The sequence below is a fragment of the Pristiophorus japonicus genome, chromosome 15 (genome assembly GCF_044704955.1).
Source record: "Pristiophorus japonicus isolate sPriJap1 chromosome 15, sPriJap1.hap1, whole genome shotgun sequence".
NCBI classification, from domain to species: domain Eukaryota; kingdom Metazoa; phylum Chordata; class Chondrichthyes; family Pristiophoridae; genus Pristiophorus; species Pristiophorus japonicus.
This window is the reverse complement of record NC_091991.1, coordinates 165681776-165703072: the sequence shown is the minus strand read 5'-3', so window position 1 is coordinate 165703072 and position 21297 is coordinate 165681776. Positions and strand designations below refer to the sequence as shown.

The following is a 21297-nucleotide window of genomic DNA, read 5'->3' as shown; positions in this document are numbered from 1 at the left end:
CAGCACTTGCCCAGTACTGCCCCTGCAACAGTGCAGTGCTCGCCCAATAATGGCCCTCCGACAGTGCAGCGCTCCCTCAGTACTGCCCCACCGACAGTGCGGGGCTCCCTTAGTACTGCCCCTCCGACAGTATGGCGCTCCCTCAGTACTGCCCCTCCAACAGTGCAGTGCTCGCCCAATAATGGCCCTCCGACAGTGCAGCGCTCCCTCAGTACTGCCCCAACGACAGTGCGGGGCTCCCTTAGTACTGCCCCTCCGACAGTACGGCGCTCCCTCAGTACTGCCCCTCCGACAGTGTGGCGCACCCTCAGTACTGCCCCTCAGACAGTGCGGCGCTCCCTCAGTACTGCACTGGAAGGTGTTAGCCTAGATTTTGTGCACAAGTCTCTGGAGTGGGGTTGTTTGGGAGAGTTTCGATCAGTGAAATGTTTTCAGCACCAAAAGCTGAGTTTTCAGAAAAAGTCTCAGTTAAGAATGCCATGGATTAAGTACAAAACAAAGCAGTGTCAAAAATGTTCCATCTTTCTGGATCACTGATTTTTTTTTAAACAGGAAGTGATGGAAAGCGACTTCCCCTGGGTAAAGCTATCTGAGGCACAAATGTAAAATGGAGTAAGTTATCTGACAGAAGCATTTCTCTCAAGCTATAACACTTCAAACTGTTCACCGTCATATAATAAATTGATTGCAGTTGCCTCCAAAATGTTACATTGGTAATTGGAGGGGGGCGTTGAGGGGGCAGAGGGGACCTGAATCGATGAGGCAGATAATTCACAAATTGTTCCCTTCCCATGCACAGGGCAATCACATTAACATGAAGCTCTTCAGTAATACAAATTAGGCATTTTGTCAAACCCGCCAATAGACTGAGATGATGGAAGGGGGGTACATGAAGGCTAAAAGTTCAAAGGTCAGGTCACTGGGCTCAAATAAGTATTAGCAAGGGTCAGAGCAAATGTTTAACATCAACCATTTCCAAAGCTATGTGCAGGGGAAGACTCAACAGAGAGCCTCCCTTTGTTCTCCGTGGAATCACTTGATGGGGTTTACGTGGCTCACCTCGACAGTTCACGGAGACACACAACACACTCGCAAACAAGAGTTCGAGCACAGTGGGCTTTTGCTGGTGCACCATCTTCATTTGCTCTTCAAAAATCTCAGAGTAACGGGCCAAAAACAACAGCCAGCCTAACCATGCTCATTAATATCGCCACAGCGTCCCAGCGCTCATAAGAACATAAGAACTAGGAACAGGAGTAGGCCATCTAGCCCCCCGAGCCTGCTCCGCCATTCAAGAGCGGGTCGGGAGCAGGTCGGGAGCGGGACCGGACCTGGAGCGGGATGGCATGGGAGTTCGAAGGAACTCCAAACACCAAACCAGATTGATGGCTGAATCCAACCAGCGTGGATCCCGAATCCGCAGGAGCCCTGCCAGGTTCCCGTTCTGAGAACCAGAAGCCGCTTGGCGGCTTTCAGCAGCACCGAGTGGATTTTATAAAACACGGATGAGGCCTCAGCTGGAGGATCGTGTCCAAGTCTGGGCACCGCACTTGAGGAAGGATGTCAAGGCGCTGGAGAGGGTGGAGTGGAGATTTAATAGAATCGTATTGGGATGAGGGGCTTCAGTTATGGGGGAGACACTAGAGAAGCTGGGATTGTTCTCCTTACAGCAGAGAGGGTTACGGGAAGACTTAATAGAGGTGTTCAAAATGGTGAGGAGTTTTGATGAGAGTAAATAAGGAGAAACTGTTTCCATTGGCCGGAGGGTCAGTAACTAGAGGACACGGATTTAAGATAATTGGCAAAAGAACCAGGGGGTAGGTGAGAAGTTTTTTTACGCAGCGAGTTGCTGTGATCTGGAATGCGCTGCCTGAAAGGGCGGTGGAAGCAGATTCAATAATAACTTTCAAAAGGGAATCGGATAAATATTTGAAAAGGAAAAATATGCAGGGCTATGGGGAAAGAGCGGGGGAGTGGGACTAATTGGATCGCTCTTTCAACATCCAGCACAGGCACGATGGGCCGAATGGCCTCCTCTGTGCTGAATCATTCTATGAATGGGCTTCGAGCCGTTTCATTTACTATTTGGTACAAATAAGACTGCAGATGGGTGCACTGCCCCTTTACAAGTAGAATATCATGGCACATCGTGACCAGCAGAAACCAGGCCCATTGGCCAATCAACAACTAGGTTGATCGTTGACCCAGAGACGAGTAAATATATAATCAGGAACCTCACTCAGGAAAGGATGGTTTGGTTTACAGGGAACATGATAGGATTGTATACATTGTGCACCAGTTAGCTGTTGATCTTGCGGTGCGATACCCCGATAAACATGCTCTTGTCAATGCCACGCCTTAAAGCAGGGACTATGGCTGCCAAAGGGTTTTCCTCCACACACACCACACTTCCCCACCGAAACTGGTGTGTCAAAAATATATCCAGAAACTGCAGATTCCAATATGAGCCCAGACTTTTACAAAAAGAAAAAAAAACAAATCCGAAAACATCTCGGAAGTTCATTTGACTTGAGGTCGCTTCAGGATAGTGCGGCTGGGCATCATTCAGTCAAAACAACAACCGAAGCCTCCCCTTCTCCCCAAAGTGCTCCGTGCTGTCAGGCGCCGCTAGGCTGCGTTCCAGCACTCTGGCTCCGGGCAATGCACAGCTCTCCATACATCGGGAGCCAGAACAGGCATCAAATATGTAACATCTGCTTAGAGACAAGGAAGCAACCCTTGGCGCTCTTGGTAGTCGGATTCAACTTTTTAAACAAAGAAGTGCACATCGGTCTTATTCACTCTTCTATTAATTGCCGTAAATATTAGCATGTGTATTACTATTTTTTTAAGAAGGTTATGTAGCAGTCAGTGGCCACATAAAACTTCGCAGAAAAGACAATCCATTTCGCTTACGACATTAGCTTGATTCCCCAAGTGCAGGTTGTAAATCGTGATGTGCCAGATGTGCTATACATTGTCACACAAATCAACAGACCGGGACGGCAACTATGAGGTTTGCAGTTTTACTAATGATCTAAGGCTCCGCCGATTAAATGCTAATTTAAAGAGGCCTGATCATCTGGGAGAGTGCTTTGCAAACACAGGCGTTGACCAGTGTGTCATCGGTCCCCGCAAATTCTTTTCTGCTTAATATATTAAGTGAAGCTGCACATTCTCACGGCTTTGTTTTGGTGGGGTGCAGCCTCACATAGAATGATACAGCACAGAAGGAGATCATTCGGCCCGTCGTACTTGTGCCGGTTCTTTGACAGAAGTTAGTCTCATCTCCCACGCTATTTTTCCATTAGCCTTGCAAATATTTCCTTTTCAATGCACGTGCTGCCACATGGAGTGGTTAAGGTGAATAGCATCGCTGCAGTTAAGGGGAAAGTAGATAGGTTCATGAGGGGGAAAAGTATAGAAGGATATGTTGATAAGATTATATGAAGAGGAGTGAAGGGAGGGTCGTGTGGAGCATGGCACGGGCCAGTTGACCGGACGGCCTGATTCTCTGCTGTCCATTCTATGTAACTCTATGCAAGTATTTATCCAGTTCCCTTTTGAAAGTTACTATTGAATCTGCTTCCTTTCAGGCAGTGCATTCCAGATCATAACAACTCGCTGCATAAAAAAGTCTTCTTATCTCCCCTCTGACTCTTTTCCCAATTATCTTCAATCTGTGCCCTCTGGTTACCGGCCCTCCTGCCAGTGGAGACAGTTTCTCCTTATTTACTCTATCTAAACCCCTCATAATTTTCAACACGTCTATTAAGTCTCCCCTTCTCTGCTCCAAGGTGAACAGTCCCAGCTTTTCTCTTCTCCCCGCATAACTGAAGTTCCCCATCCCTGTATCGTCTTTCGGAAGAGACATTAAACCAAGGTCCTGTCTGCTCACTCAGGTGGACGTAAAAGATCCCGTGGCACTATTTCGAAGAAGAGCAGGGGAGTTATCCTTGGTGTCCTGGTCAATATTTAGCCCTCAATCAACATAACAAAAACAGATTATCTGGACATTATCACTTTGCTGTTTGTGGGAGCTTGCTGTGCGCAAATTGGCCACCGCGTTTCCCACATTACAACAGTCACTACACTCCAAAAGTACTTCAATGGCTGTAAAGCGCTTTGAGACATCCGGTGGTCGTGAAAGGCGCTATATAAATTCAAGTCTTTCTTTCTTTCTAATCTGGGGGCACGACACCAGAAGGGAGGGTGAGTCTCCCTGGGCCTTTACTTCAGCTTGCCTGGCTTCCCTCAAAACCAGGGAACAATACACGACGCAAGGAGACGGAATGGAAAGAGAGGAATGGGTACATGTGATATCATCATTAAAAACCGGCGGAAACAGAATTCTGCAGATTAAAACGTTCCGATAAAAGCCCATTGATTCTGGTCAAAAACGTATTTGTTTTGTTCCCCCAAAAATTCCATAGTGCTGAACTCTAATAAAAGATGTAGCCTCCCCCTATTATTTCATACTATAATGAACTGCTTCCTTTATATGAAAAGAATTGCCGATCACCTGACCAGACTAATTGGTTATTTTTAGTTTTGCACAATTGCCCAGGCCACTGTTTGAACAAGATACTGTAACACAACGGGAGACCACAAGAGAATCAGCGACAGTTTTAATCCGATTTATTTCGAGAAAAATAGAAAGAAAAGGAATCACATTAGGTTTGTCTAATTGGATTCAGCGTTCATTTAGACGATGAACAAACGTTATCTTTTTTTTAATAAATATTATCGGAGGAGACGGATTTTGCGGGTGTGTATTTTATTTCCTCTTCTCCTCACTGACGTGTCCTGCGATCTGCTCTTCGTCGGTGAGCTTCCACATTGAGTGGCGGCATGCTATTCAACCACGGGAGCCGCGCATGACCCTGCTAACCCGCCTGCACACCTTCCAGCAGGAATGGCTGGACAACGATCGCCAGCTGATTTCCCGCTCCACAACCTGGCAGAGGGATGAGGTCAAGTGTCGCACTCCAATGGCCGCCCAGCCTGGGGGAATGAGGTTAAGTGTCGCACCCCAATGGCCTCCTGGCCTGGGGGATGAGGGTAAGTGTCCAGCGTAAGATCCGATAACTCAGCACAGATCTGGGTCAAACCTGAAGCATATGCTTTAAGCAACGCCTCTTTTAAAAATTCTCATCCTCGTTTACAAATCCCTCCATGGCCTCGCCCCTCCCTATCTCTGTAATCTGCTGCAGCCCCACAACCCCCGAGATGTCTGCGCTCCTCTAATTCTGCCCTCTTGAGCATCCCTGATTATAATCGCTCAACCATTGGTGGCCATGCCTTCAGATGCCTGGGCCCTAAACTCTGGAACTCCCTGCCTAAACCTCTCCGCCTCTCTATTAAAACCTTAAAACCTACATCTTTGACCAAGCTTTTGGCCATCTGCCGTAATTTCTTCTTATGTGGCTCGGTGTCAAATTTATTTGTTTTGTCTTATAGCACTGCTGTGAAGCGCCTTGGGATGTTTTACTACGTTAAAGGCGCTATATAAATACAAGTTGTTGTAATTATTTTGCCTATTCGGTATTAGCACGGTTTGCATTTGCAAAAGGTGGATCAACTGTTTTAAAATCTGTTTATCTTTTATCTTGACATTAATGGCAGTGCTATTTAAAACATTGTAATAGGAATTGTTAAAACTCTAGCCCAGCTATTCGCTGGGGATTACATGCGAATGGAAACAATTAATAGAAGTGGGAAACACCTGGAACTTTTTGTTTTTAAAAAAAATTGGATTTACCTTTTCATAATAGTTTCGATCGGAAACAGGCGCTTTCATTTTATTTAAAGCCTGCATTGCTCATGTGGGCCAGTATTTACAATGGAAATTCAGTCATGTATCTTGGCTGCTGTGGTTGGGAAAGGGTCAAAAGTCGGAAACAAATCTTACTGCTGGCAATGGGTTAAAGCAAAATATGTCACAAGCTGCTGGATTTTGCCAGGGTCAAAGATCCCGTTGAATATAAATTCGGCTCCTCTCAGATTTGTCGTCTGCTTATCTGCTTTGCTGAGCTGAAGAACAATAATTGCAGTCCCAGAGGGGCAATCTTAAACTCAGGATTAAAACCCAATTTCCTACTCCCAGTATTTACTTTAGCATGAAGGGCATTTATGTCAACCCCTGCGTATAGTGCACCAGCCTAAAACCCCTCCCCAGCCCAGAAAGGATTAGAGCTTCAATTTAAAGTTTAAGAGGGAGAATAAATCTCAGCAAGCCCAAGGAGAGGAGCTTTATGTTCCCCTTGCTCTCTTTCTGGGTCTCTCCGTGACACCTTTTAAACCCCCTCCCCTCGGGCAGTCTCAATCTGTAGGCCAGGGAGGATGGAGGTGGGGTTAAGGAACAGCTGTCACTACAACTCAAATCTGAATTCACTCTCCATAGGCCTTTGAGGAGAGTGCTTCATTGCAAACGGAAACAGCATCATATTTTAATTACGCAGGCATGTTGGTCAACTGTCTTGGTGGTAGCCTCCTTGTTGAAATGGGAACTTGTCAGTAACTGTGGCATTCAAGGAACCTGGTGCCATTTTATTGGTTCAAATTGGTTGGAAACAGAAGTGCCACAGTCTGGGCAATAGGGGGCGCTCTACAGAGGCTAATATTCCAAGTGAATCGTGACTCTCAGGCCAAGTTTCCTTTTCTGGAATCCTCCTCTAATTAAAACCATAATGTTCAAAAGGTCAAAACACTGAATATATACCTCAGACACTTGCCAGATTTGAGTCCACGTCTGCAAATGATATTAGCTTAAGAAGGAACCCAGGAAAGAGCAAGGTGGAAGGGCCATTGTCAGTAATTAACATCCTAATTAACCTGACAATACCACGGTAAACACTTAAAAAAAAATCTCAGCTCGCACCGCAATGTAAATTTTTTACAAACTGTCTTGCCTCAAACATTGTAGTTTGCATGTTTTATCATTCTTATTGTCCCTACATTTCAGGTGAATTCTTTATAATTCACTTTGTGTCGACTGGAATGTAAAATTCAGTCACATTTGAGGAACACGTTTAAAGGATTTGATAGAGTAGCGAGAGAAACTATTTCCTCTGGGGAGGAGGGGGGCCCCCCCCCGATCCAGAACAAAAGGATTTGAGCCAGGCTGTTCTGGGTTTGATGACAGGAAGCATTTCTTCACATAAAGGGTAATGGAAATCTGGAATTCCCTCCCACTAAAAGCTGTTGAGGCTGGAGGAGGGACCGGGGGGGAGGGGAGGAATTAAATATATAAAAACTGAGATCGATAGATTTTTGTTCGGCAAGGGTATTAAGGGATATGGAACCAAGGCGGGTAAATGGAGTTGAGATACAGGTCAGCGATGATCTAACTGAATGGCGGAACAGGCTTGAGGGGCTGAATGGCCTCCTTCTCTTCCCATGTAGCATTTTGTCCCTTTGAAAATTCCATGTTTCATAGAATCTTTGAAATTTGCAGCACAGAAGGAGGCAATTTCAGTCCATCGTGTCCACACTGTTCGACAAAGAGCTATCCAGCCTCATCTCACTTTCCAGCTCTTGGTATGTACTCTTGTAGGTTACGGCACTTCAAGTGCATATTCAAGTACTTTTTAAATGTGGTGAGGGTTTCTGCCTTTACCACCCTTTCAGGCAGTGAGTTCCAGACCCCAACCACACTCTGGGTGAAAATATTTCCCCTCAAATCCCCTCTAAACCTCCTACCAATCACTTTAAATCTATGCCCTCTGGTCGTTGACCTCTCTGCTAAGGGAAATAGGTCCTTCCTATCCATCCTATCTAGGCCCCTCATAACTTTATACACCTCAACAAGGTCTCCCCTCAGCCTCCTCTGTTCCAAAGAAAACAACCCCATCTATCCAATCTTTCCTCATAGCTAAAAGTCTCCAGCAACATCCTCGTAAACCTCCTCTGCACCCTCTCTGATGCAATCACATCTTTCCTGTAGTGTGGTGACCAGAACTGCACGTAGTACTCTAGCTGGGGCCTAACTAGTGTGTTATAGAATTCAAGCATAACCTCCCTGCTCTTGTATTCTGTTTATAGGACAGTAACCAAGGGCTGCCAGAATGCAAAAGGCCTGGTTATTGGTGTGTCATGGGGTGTGGGAGGAGGTAGAAACTGTTTGGAGCCTTGCACTGTTGATACAAGGTGGCTGTACCTTGATGCATCATCCATCATCATTGGCGGTCACTCGAACGAGGATGACTTGCTTCCACATGTGTTCACAGATGTTTCAGTGAAGGACCTGATATTCCAGTCCTGAACTCCAAATGAGGGGGCGGAAGATGCCTGTGCGTGGATTGTTTTAACGTGTGGTGACCGTTGCACATCAGCCACCACACGGGCTTGACAGAGCTAGGCCTTTATCCAGTGGCAAGGGTTAATTGGCAGACGTCCAATACATTCACCATCAGTAGCACTCTTCAATATAAAATGAACCTACCTGGCAGCAGATCCATACTCCCCGGGGCCTCCGGCCTTGATCTTGAGTGGTGACAGGAAGAACAAAGAGGGAAGGATGGAACACAGGACTCACGGGCTCTGTTTGAACACCGATGGCCCATTGTCCTGCTTACAATGTCAAAGTGTTGATAGTCCACTCCCTACTGGACTAGACTGCCCCACTTCCATATTCCATTGGTAGCTCAGTGGGACGTTTAAAGGTAGGCGGCACAAGATTTATATAACAGGCCGTCTTTATGCGGTTGTGTATCAGTGTAGTAATTGAGGGCACAACACACACTGGACGAGCGGAGGAGTCAGGTTACAATGGATGCAAAAGGACGAGTTGGTTTTCCAAGGCCCCTCGGCCTCGGCACGTCATAGGTCGTTAACACCACTGTTCCCAACCAGCAAAACCTACTGTGAACAGGAAAACCCTCTGGAACTAATTGGACATTGGGCAATATTCTCAATTTTGGACTGCCTCTGTTCTCCTCCATTATAACACCCTTTGCTGACTTTTCATGGCTACCCAGGCATTAAAATCTGCAGACTAAAAGAACAATTAGGAGGCAACAATTCAAGTTTCTCCTAAATGGGAAACCCAAACCAGTGGCCACTGAGCCATCAGCCGTGGCTCAGTGGGTAGCAGACTCGCCTCTAAGTCAGAAGGTTGTGGGTTCAAGTCCCACTCCAGGGCCTTGAACACAAAAATCTAGGCTGACACTCCAGTGCAGTGCTGAGGGAGGCAGTCTTTTGGATGAGACGTTAAACCGAGGCCCTGTCTGCTCTCTCAGGTGAATGTAAAGGATCCCATGGCATTATTCGAAGAAGAGCAGGGGAGTTCTCCCTTGTATCTTGGCCAATATTTAGCCCTCAACCAACATTGCTAAAACAGATGATTTGATCATTATCTTGTTTGTGGGAGCTTGCTGTATGAAAATTGGCTGCCGCATTTCCTACATTCGATCAGTGACTACACTTCATTGGCTGTAAAGCGCTATGGGATGCCCTGAGGGTGTAAAAGGTGCTGTATAGATTCGCGCCACAGCCCACCATGGTAGGGTGAATGGAATGGGGGCGGCGCACAAGAGGCCAGAGGTGGAAGGATGCTGGGTTCTCGGAGGGTTGTCAGGCTGGAGCAGGTTAGAGAGCTGGGAAGGGGCAAGGCTGGGGAGGGATTTGAACAGCAGCAGGAGAGTTTTAAACAGGGGGTGTCGTGGGGTCGGAGCCAATGTAAGCAGCACAGGGTGATGGGTGAATGGGACTTTGTGTGAGGTAGGGTATGGGTAGCAGATTTGGGTGGAGCATTGGGATAGTCGAGTCTGGAGGTGGAAACGGCATGGATGAAGGTTTTGAGGCAGTGAGGCAGGAACAGAGACTGGTGATCTTTGTGATGGAGGGTGTGTGGGGTCAGAAACTCAGCTCAGCATCGGATAGGACGTCGAGGTTGCGTCCAATTGGCTTCAACCTGAGATAATGGCAAGGGAGGGGGTTGGAATCGGTGGCGAGGGTATGGAGTCTGCAGTGGGGGCCAAAGACGATGGCTTCGGTCTTCCCAATGTTTGACCGGAGGAGATTGCGGCTCGACAGAACTGGATGGTGGCCATACAGGCTGACAGCACAGAGGTACTGGAGGGAGGTGGTGGAGAGGCAGAGCTGGGTGTTATCAGCGTACACGTGGAGCCTGAGACCATGACTTCGGATGATGTCGCCAAGGGGCAGCATGTTAGTGAAGAGTAGGTGGCCAAGGGTAGCACCTTGGGTGACTGCAGAGGTAACGGTGCAGGGGCGGGAAGCGATGTCTCTCTGAAGATGGAAATGCTCTTACTATGACTGGATCGGAGAGAGTGAAACCGAGCGAGGGCAGTCCCCCAACTGGAAAACGGAGGAGGCGCATCGGAGGAGGATGGTGTGGTCGACTGCGTCGAGGACTGCAGACGGGTGGAGATGGACGAGAAGGAAGCGTGCATTACGGAGGATGTCATTTCTTAATTACTATCCAGCGACTCCTGCTATAAAGGCCGTTCAGGAATGTCGGGTGGGAACAGAATCGGGCATAGTGGAGCACCATGTCAGCTCATATTGAGTAGACTAGGCCTATATTCTCTAGCGTTTAGAAGAATAAGAGGTGATCTCATTGAAACATACAAAATTCTTACATGGCTTGACAGGGTAGATGCAGGGAGGATGTTTCCCCTGGCTGGGGAGTCCAGAACCAGGGGTCACAGTCTGAGAATAAGGGGTCGGCCATTTAGGACTGAGATGAGGAGAAATTTCTTCACTCAGAATCTTTGGAATTCTCCACCCCAGAGGGCTGTGGAGGCTCAGTCTTTGAGTATATTCAAGACAGAGATCGATAGATTTTGGAATATTAAGGGAATCAAGAAATATGGGGATAGTGCAGGAAAGTGGATTTGAGGTGGAAGATCAGCCATGATCTCATTGAATGGCGGAGCAGGCTCGAGGGGCCGAATGGCCTACTCCTGCTCCTATTTATTATGTTCTTTTGTTCTTGCTGTCTCTGCTGGCAACTTGGACGAGGAATTGGGCAACAGAAGCTGATGAAACTACTCTGATATGAGTCAGTGCCTTCAGAAAAGGAGCAATGGAACGGAAAAAGGAGCTGCTGTCCTTACAACATCGCTTGATATTTTTGTGGTAAGTCGTAAAAAAAAATGCCGCTTCTGGTGCCAGAGCACCACTGTGTGCCTGAGACTGTTTTCATTATACAATGTGACTGGCAAGTGCAGTGTGTTCACAGGAATATATTAATATCACATTGAGCGAACCCCACTTGGTGTACTTAGCTGTGTTTTCAGCCAATACACGGGTTGACTGCCAAGCTCATAAAAAGCGAAAGACCCAAGCTATGCTCCTGGGTTTGTTCAGTTGGCACAATCCTGTCCCTGGAGCCCTGTAAAACAGGCCCCTGATAGCCAAACTGCTCGTAACACTGCCACTGGATTCACAGCGGCTCGCCGGCAACAAGCCAAGGAGGTCCCGTTTCCCAAAAAACGCTAATTGTCCGATTGAGTCACTGAGCGCTGCCCTCAAAACTCCGATCCCCAGCCCGACACAAGCTCTTCAATGGTCCCAGTCAGCTTCAGCAGCCCTGATCCAGTCAGATACTCTCTCATCAGCAGGCAGATTCAGAATCAATGGAGCTCTAATTACCCGTACTTATAATTAAGCAGCCACCCACTAAATCTAAAACCAGTGGTCTAAACCATAATTTGGTTTATAAAGTTATTAACAGTTGCACGCCATAAATCGAGGGTATACAGCGGTGACACTAACAGCATTCGAAAACATCGATAACCACAACGCCCGCTCACTGCTTAAATACATGACTCGCGGAAATGAGAAGTCGGCAGTTCAACAGTGCGGACGTGAAGGGGTTAATTCCATTTTTAGATCATTTCATTGATGGATGGATTGTATTTGAACAGAAAAAAATGGCATTGATTACAATAGCTGTATGAGTCACTGGTGAAGAACAGAAAGCTGGGCCTGGGTTTACACTTTGCCAGCCGCACCTATATTTTTTTAAATGTTGAACGGCAATGTAAACTTAACAAAGCAGGGAAAGGCTGGGCTTGGCTTAAGCCCATAGCATCAGCACTGCGAAAACAAGATGTTTCAGTTTGTGCAGCTGTTTTATTAACCCTTCAGTGACTCATCTCAGCTCTTGCTCGAACTGTATTCCACATCCAACTAAATTAGCTGTGTTAAAAAACACACAGGCCCGTTTGAGTAATGAACATGGTCGTTTAGTATTGCAATAGGGGGACTGGATTCACATTCTGATTTTGAAAAGCTGAATGACCCAGTGGAATTAAATTCCGTGTTGAATTGACCACACGGCAGGATTCACTCCCAAAGCTGTTGGGAGTGCCCCAACAGGCATGGACAGGATTCCGACTGAAGTAATCCCATGGTCACGCCCTCCTAGTGGGGCCACTGACATGTGTCTTCAAGGGGAAAGCAAAAACAAAATCCGGTTAGGGGGACGGAAATGTTTCGAATTCTGTACCTGTTCAGTGATTTAAAGAAAATCATACATAGAATGTACAGCACTGAAACAGGCCACTCAGCCAGGCTGGTGTTTTTGCTCCACACGAGCCTCCTCCCACTTTATTTCACCTCACCTATATCCTCCTATTCCTTTATCCCTCATGTACTTACCGAGCTTCCCCGAAACACATCTGTGCTATTTGTCTGAACCACTCTATGCGATAGCAAGTTCCACATTCTCGCCACTTGCTGGGTAAAGTAGTGTCTCCTGAATCCCTTATTGAATTTATTAGTGACTATCTTATATTTATGGGCCCGAGTTTTAGATTCCCCACAAGTGGAAGAATCTTCTCTCCTATTATTGGGGTTTTCGTTAGAGCAGAGGCTGGTTATTCTGCGGCGAGTGTCTCACCTCCTGACTCCCCAACGTCTTTCCACCATCTACAAGGCACAAGTCAGGAGTGTGATGGAATGCTCCCCACTTGCTTGGGTGCAGCTCCAACAACACTCAAGAAGTTTGACACCATCCAGGGGCCCCATTCACTGGCTTAAACATCCACACCTATCACCATTGATGTACCCTTAGTGTGTACAATCTACACAGGCTGCGCTGCAGTAACTTGCCACAGTTTATTTGGTAACATCTCCCAAACCCGCCACCTCCACCACCTGGAAGGACGCCAACTGGTGGGTTTTGGGGATTGAAGGCTGTTGAATTTAAACCTATGCTCCTGATCTTTGGCCACCTGGTGGGGAAGAGGAGCGGGCAGGTGGGAGGAGGGCCTTCTTGGGGCCTGCACCTGAGCCAGGCAAAGAAGGCCATACATAGATCCAGGGTGAGCAGGGTCTGCGGGGAGGGGTGCTCTGGCTGACCACCTCTCCAGCGGCATTGACCGTGCCTGGGTGGCATTACAGAGGGAGCACGTGGTGTCCACCGGTACGCTTGGGGCCTTCATGTCCGGCGGGCACCGTGGGGTACAGAGGGTCTGGTAGACACGATAACAATATTATGATTTTGACTTACAAGTTTTCCTTTTGTTTAAATTAGACTTTATGTTGGGATTATTATGTTAGTTATGCCTCCTCACAAGGGGCGCTTGTAGAACTGTGTCCCTGTTGATGACACTGGGACAACCCAATATCACTCTTATCGATCAACTAAAATAGGCAGAAGAGGGGGAACAGTTGTACTATTTGGGAGCTGGATTAGTCAGGGATAAGCTAAAGATAAACCTGAGAGGAAAGCTCCACTCAGCCGTCCTGGCTTTGCCTGTGGGGTTGGGTTTCTGCTGCCGGGCGCCATCCATCTGCTCCAACCCGAACTTCTGAAACCCCTCGACTAACAAAATGGCGGGGAGCCAGATCCAGGCGGGGGGAAAATCTGATTGGTTGTCACTAATCACCTCCCCTTGGCACACCTCTCGTTACAACAACAACAACTTACATTCTGCAGCGCCTTCAACGCAGAAAGGCATGCCGAGGCATAAATGCAACAAAAAAAAAGCTGACACTGAGTCAAAGAAGGCGATGTTGGGACATGAGATGAACAGCTTGGTCAAGCAGGTAATTACAAAGCAAAAATGCCTGGTACTGCAGTGTACAGGAGAGCACTCAAAACCTGAGCAAATGCAATGGGCCAGTTACTGTGACTGGGTTTTACACAGAAGAGCAATGCTTTTCAGCAGCTTCAGAATTCTAAAAAAAAATACAGACATATAGCGCCAGGAGGATGCATCAAAACTGTAAACCAGTCTGTACATTTTGTAACGCAGCAAACATTTAGTGACGCACCCCCGGGTTACTTAATACAATACTAAATCAATGATCAAGTCGGCAGCTTGCCCTGCTGCAGGTCAGTTTCAGGTGGGTTTCGCGGGTGCAATGCCATTCTCACACAGCGGAGTGCAGCAGGATTGCCGGTGGCGGGCCCGTTGCTAATTCCTGGGCTGCTGTCGGCAGCAAAGACAGGGTCGCCAACTCTGGCGGGAGGTATTCCTGGAGATGTCCTCACCTGCCCTCCCCCCTCCAACCGTCCCACCCAGTCAAACAAATCTTTTATTTCAGCTCCAATATTTTTATAATTTAATAAACAAAAAAGTGTACAAAGCAAATTGAAAAAAAACGCGTACGTTTTTTTTTTAATGCCCCGATGATTTTTTTCCCCCCTCCCCTCCTGAGTCGCTCAGAGCAGCGACCCGGAGATGAATCTTGAATTCCCGGAGACTCCAGGACAATCCTGGCAGGGGTTGGCAACGCTAGGGTAAAGGCAGCGTGAGATGAGTGATGACCTCCGTGTGCTGCCGGCTGGCTGAGCAGCAAGACCCTTTTGCAACGGCAGTAGAAAAATCACCTTGCAAAGGGCAGCCCAACCAAGGGTAACGCTGACTCAAATCTTGGTCGTTTTGGTCACGGGTGTGTGGGTAGGGGAAGGGCTGAGCACAATCAGCACTCGGAATCCAATGACAATAGGATGTTCTCCAGATTGAAGTTGGGAAAATGCAGAAACTCTTTTAATGTCGTCCCCCTTTTTCGCCAATCTGAAGTCCCAAATACTAACCCTAGTCACTCTCTGTTGCAGCCTCTACTTGCGTTCCCATGCCCTGTCATTTTACCTGCATCATATGATCATACAACAGTGACTACACTCCAAAAGTACATCATTGGCTGTAAAACGCTTTGAGACGTCTGGTGGTCGTGAAAGGCGCTATATAAATCCAAGTCTTTCTTCTTTCTTGAGGCACAGAAGGCGGCCATTTGGCCCATCATGTCAGTGCTGGCTCTTTAGTAGAGTGATCCAATTAGTCCCACTCCCCTGGTCTTTCCCCATAGTCCTGTAATTGATTTACCAACAAGTATTTATGAACTCACTTTTGAATGTTACTATTGAACCTGCCTCTACCGCCCCTTCAGGCAGTGCATTCCAGATCATAATAACTCGCTGAGTAAAGAAAATCCCCACATCTCCCCACCCCCTTCCCCCCTCCCCACCCCCGATTCTTTTTCCAATGATCTTAAATCGAATGCCCTCTGCTTACCGATCCCATGCCACTGGAGACAGTTTCTCTCTAGTTGTTGTGTGTGGGAGCTTGCTGTGCGCAAATTGGCTGCCGCGTTTCCCACATTACAACAGTGACTACACTCCAAAAGTACTTCATTGGCTGTAAAGCGCTTTGAGACGTCCGGTGGTCGTGAAAGGTGCTATATAAATGCAAGTCTTTCTTTCTATTTACTCTATCAAAACCCTTCATCACCTTGAGCACCACTATCAAATGTCCCCTTGACCTTCTCTGCTGTAAGGGGAAACAACCCCAGTCTCTACATAACACCAATTCTTTAAAAAAATAAAGTGAGGCTGTGGTCCAAGACTGTTAAAAAACTGGAACAGAGTTACAGTATAGAAGAGTAGAAACATTAATAAATCTGCGATTTGAACTTGTTACAAAGAGAGGAGGCTGAAAATGCACACCAGCTGCTCCCGGCCAACTGATACGATGTCCTGATTGCTGCATCAATGGCGTCACCCTCTGCCTGACGGCGATTGGCCAACAGTAGATGATTGTGCGTCGGTGCGCAGACAAAGTCACAACTGGCCGTGGCCTGCTGTGCGATGACCGATTCCAGATGTTTCGAGTGGGACAATGTCGCTGGGATATTACCGCTTTCTATTTTCTACATAACTTTGCAACACATGTAACTGCGGAGTCGTAAGCCCGATGTTCATCCTGACAGTAGACTTGTCAGCACTGGCTGTAAAAAAGCCCCAAGAAGCGAGTTGCGCTTGAGAAGTATTTTTTTTTTAATTATTACCTTCATGAGGGTGAGCGACCCAGAGCTGTGCCATCTGGATATTTGTGGGGTTGGGTCCACGGAAGGAAGGGTCAGAGGGCAAAGGAGCAGGGGTTCCATGAGGTGCCGTCGAGGTCCCTAGGCCACTGGCGACGAAACCCCCAAGATAAGGAGTTGAGCCACCGGAGTAGGCATCACCTGATTTGGGGAGAGGGAGGGGAAGGGGGGAGAGACAGTACAGTCAGGATCTGCTGGATTATTGTCCACAGTATTAACCACTCTACAATGCAACAAAACAAGCCCTACTTATACTCAATTCATTTCTCAACTTAAAACACAGCAAAAGCAAGCAGAATAACATTTAGCCTTACTGTACATTATTGTAGAGTTAAACCACCCCACCTTCGCAATGCCTTTTCAAAACCACCTTCTGAGCTAATGGATTGAAATGAGGCTGGACTTAAAAAATAATGCCAGTTCCAATCCCAGTCCTGATAACCGACACCTACGGTACACTTCACACTGTAATGTGATAAGTGTTCAACGCAAGTGTACCTTTAGGGGTGCATAAACATAAGAACATAAGAAATAGGAGCAGGAGTAGGCCATTTGGTCCCTCGAGCCTGCTCTGCCATTCAACAAGATCATGGCTGATCTGATCATGGACTCAGTTCCACTTCCCTGCCTGCTCTCCATAACCCTTGACTCCCTTATTATTCAAAAATCTGTCTATCTCCACCTTAAATATATTCAATGACCCAGCCTCCACAGCTCCCTGGGGTAGAGAATTCCAAAGATTCACGACCCTCTGAGAGAAGAAATTCCTCCTCATTTCCATTTTAAATGGGCGACCCTTATTCTGAAACTACGCCCCCTAGTTCTAGATTCCCCCATGAGGGGAAACATTCTCTCCGCATCTACCCTATCGAGCCTCCTCAGAATCTTAGATATTTCAATAAGATCACCTCTCATTCTTCTAAACTCCAATGAGTATAGGCTCAACCTGCTCAACCTTTCTTCGTAAGACAACCCCTTCATCTCAACCTTGTGTACCTTCTCTGTACTGCCTCTAATGCAAGTATATCCTTCCTTAAATAAGGAGACCAAAACTGCACGCAGTACTCCAGGTGCGGTCTTACCAATGCCCTGTACAGTTATCGCAGGACTTCCCTGCTTTTATACTCCATCCCCTTTGCAATAAAGGCCAACATTCCATTTGCCTTCCTGATTATTTGCTGTACCCGCATACTAACTGCACAGTTACAATGTTGGGGAGATCAGGATCTGTCCCAACTATTCTAATCCCCAGTGGATGTTCAGAGAATCCTATATTAGATACTGTATGTATTTATTTAAAAATTAAGTGAGGCTGCAATCTATTTTTTATACAGAAATTGAATAAAACATACTGCATATCTTACAAGCAGCATTATTCCACGCATATTAAAATGTAAATTTTCTCCCTCCCTTCCTCTCATTCCCAGACGTAAATGAGATAAATGACTTCCTTTCTTAACTAGTTTTGATTGCACAGTAATCAGAGGCAGTGGTTTACGGTGACTGAATAAGTCACAAATTCCACCTTTATTAGCTCGGATTCTGGGATCTTTAATGGTGCTTTGGGGATTGAGTTCTGCAATTCCGTTCATTTTCCAGACAAAACTACAAACCAGTGACCTTGCCCAGATTGGAGAAGATGCTGTGCATTTATTGAAACTGTAAAGAGTGGAAGGTTTGATGAGATAAACAGAAGCCACAGCAGTAACATGGCAAAGCTACCTGCTGAAGTATGACATAGGATAACTCTTTGACTCCATTACTGCCCTATTAAGTCCATTGTCAGCTGTGGCTCGGTGGGTATGCACCCTTGTCTCTGAGTCAGAAGGTTGTGGGTTCATGACCCCCTCCAAGGAAATGAGCACAAAAATCTAGGCTGGCAGCGCTGTGGGTGCGCTGCACTGTCGGAGGTGCTGTTTCAGATGACACGTTAAACCGAGGCAACATCTGCCCTCTCAGGTGGATGTAAAAGATCCCATGGCACTATTTCGAAGAAGAGTAGGGGAATTCTCCCTGCTGTTCTGACCAACATTTACCCCTCAATCAAAAAAACAGTTTATCTGGTCATTATCACATTGCTGTTTGTGGGAGCTTGCTGTGTGCAAATTGGCTGCTGCGTTTCCCACATTACAACAGTGACTACACTCCAAAAGTACTTCAGTGGCTGTAAAGCGCTTTGAGATGTCTGCTGATCCTGAAAGATGCTATATAAATGCAAGTCTTTCTTTTCACTAGAATTAGAATGTCGGTTCATTGCAGGAAGAGGCAGGATACATCTACGTACTTTTCTGCTAAACCCTCACTGATCAGATGAAAAACAAAATGTACCATGACTTAGATGGGTCACATGCATATACAAGCCTTGGCTTAGTGGGTAGCATGCTCACCTCTTGAGTCAGAAGGTTGTGGGTTCAAATCCCACTCCAGAGACTTGAGCAGTCATCTTTCACATGAAATATTAAACAGATCCAATGGGCACTATTTCAAAGAAGAACAGGGGTGTTCTCCCTGATGTGCTGGACGTCAGTTATCCCTCAACTGACATCACTAAAAGCAGATTATCTGCTCATTATCCCATTGCTATTTGTTTGTAGCTAACAAATTGTCTGCCTTGTTTCTGATATCACAACAATGACTACATTTCAAAAGTACTTCATTGGCTATAAAGGGGTCTGGGGTGCTATATAAATGCAAGTTCTTTCTTTACTGAAGAGCATCTGGTACAACAGCCAATTTAATCTGGGCTGCAAACACCACACACAAAATTGCAGGTGGTGGGGCATTGTGAAAAGCTGGGATGACCATTCTCCCGCAAGGTCGGCAACGCAGGAAAACAGGCTTTCGTGCAAATGTTAGGCCACCCCCCTCACCCCCCCCCCTACAAAAAAATCTGCTGTGCACAAACCACCCTGTGGGAGTCGAAGGCCACGACTTCACAGCAGGAGCCCGGATACAGAAATACAATGTTAATACCAAGGGCACAAAGCATTTTACTCATCGGCTGGCTACTTCCTGAAACACAACTGCTTTCTCTCCCAGGCTCTGCTTTTGGTGCTGAAGCAAACCTGGGCGGCTTCACCACAAGACTCGATGGGGGTGGGGTGAGGTGGGGGTAGGGTCGAGCTACGCAAGCCCCACGGTTCCTGCACAGAGTGTGTCCAGGTAACATGCAGCCCCAGTATTGTCAACTCAGGTACAGACAATTCTGCTCCGTCCCACAGAAAGCAAGGTTCTAGTTTGGACACATTCGGTAGTTAGTGAAGTTTACACTGCGCTAATCACATCCTGTTGGATTGAATGGGCAGGCTGGTGCCTTTGTTAAAAGTATTTTAACTCTGCCACTGCCATTCTTATGCTCTTCACAGACTTAACATAAAGAGCATTATGTTGCAAATATTCCTCCACCCTCTCCCTTCCCTTTTACCAGCAGTGAGTAAAATCCCCTGTACAACACACCCACCGACGCTGCAATCCTCAAACTGGCAGTTGTGCTTGTTTTACACAAGCATTTCTCAGAACAGCTCCCTCAGTGGCTCAGTTAGTAAATACAGCGATTTGAGGTATCTGCTGTATATGGCCCACGTCTCTGAGCCACGTCTCGCTGGAGAAATGCCACCACCGATGTCTCCGCAAGATCCTGCAAATCCCTGGGAGGACAGACGCACCAATGTCGGTGTTCTCGCTCAAGCCAACATCCTCACCATCGAAGCACTGACCACACTCGACCAGCTTCGTTGGGCAGGCCACATTGTTCTCATGCCCGACACAAGACTCCCAAAGCAAGCGCTCTACTCGGAACTCCTACACAGCAAGCGACCCCCAGGTGGACAGAGGAAACGTTTCAAGGACACCCTCAAAGCCTCCTTGATAAAATGCAACATCCCCACCGACATCTGGGAGTCCCTGGCCAAAGACCGCCCTAAGTGGAGGAAGAGCATCCGGGAGGGCGCTGAGGACCTCGAGTCTCATCGCCGAGAGCATGCAGAAAACAAGCGCAGGCAGTGGAAGGAACATGTGGAAAACCAGACTCCCTACCTAACCTTTCCTTCAACCACTGCCTGCCCCACCTGTGACAGAGACTGTAATTCCCGTATTGGACTGTACATTCACCTGAGAACTCACTTTTAGAGTGGAAGCAAGTCTTCCTCGATTTCGAGGGACTGCCTATGATGATGATGATGAAATACAGCTTACAGGGTGGAAACTGAACTGTATAAACAGGGAGATTCTAAACTCTATCTGGGTTGCATTATGAGACTCCAGCCAGTCGATATAGAGCCTTGTCAGGGGACGTGCATATAGTGACACCACTATTCCAGGTCAGGAGATGATTGGATAACTCCCCCTGTCAATCACGCCAGGAGACTGCACTGTTACTAGTGACTGGGATTGATTTTACGCACATCATTTGTATTGTGTAACTAACATCCAATGACTGCAATTTGCTGCAGAAATCGCCCAGCCTTAATTTCATGAGTTCTGTTTGCTGCAGTTCGTAGAGACTCTCTTTAATTAGACACTGTAGACTGTTGTGCGCCGTTTAAATAGACTCTGCTGATTAAATCGATTTGGCTTGCTGCTCGCTGTGAGTCCTGTCATAAATCCCGGCCCGCCTCTAACTCATTGGTTGCCATAGTGATGTCTGGGGAAAACCCCGCCTGAGTTTCTCACTCCAGATCCCTATCTAGTGACTGCTGCACAGTTGAGGGCGGGATTAGGCTCAGCCGTGCTGCCGTTGAACAGTCTGTCTGCACTTACTGTCTCGGCTCAAACATGAGGAAAGGTCACGGTTTTTATGAAGTGCCAAAGAGAGCCTGTATTCTATTCCAGCATGAATCAGCACCTTGTGGCGGGGAGGAAATAGCAGAGCGAGAGAGAAAGGAATTAAGGAAGAGAACTTGTGCCAGTTACCCTAATCGACTCGAGCGGAGAACATATTTGAATATGCCAATATAAATTTGCATGCCCCAATTAGAGCAGGGGTGTGCCCCCCGG

At 47.0% G+C, this 21297-nt stretch overlaps 1 protein-coding gene across 7 annotated transcripts in view; it reads right to left on the bottom strand.

Annotated features, from left to right (window-relative positions):
• Window positions 1–21297, bottom strand: part of tnrc18 (trinucleotide repeat containing 18) — a 178239-nt gene that overhangs the window by 99714 nt on the left and 57228 nt on the right. For 6 of the 7 annotated variants that reach the window (XM_070901261.1, XM_070901263.1, XM_070901264.1 and 3 more), the window contains exon 3: window positions 16267–16443. The exons of the other annotated variant lie outside the window; for it this stretch is intronic. In XM_070901261.1, the coding sequence (XP_070757362.1) occupies window positions 16267–16443 (177 nt within the window). The remainder of the gene's footprint in view (window positions 1–16266; window positions 16444–21297) is intronic. 7 annotated transcript variants of the gene reach the window in all.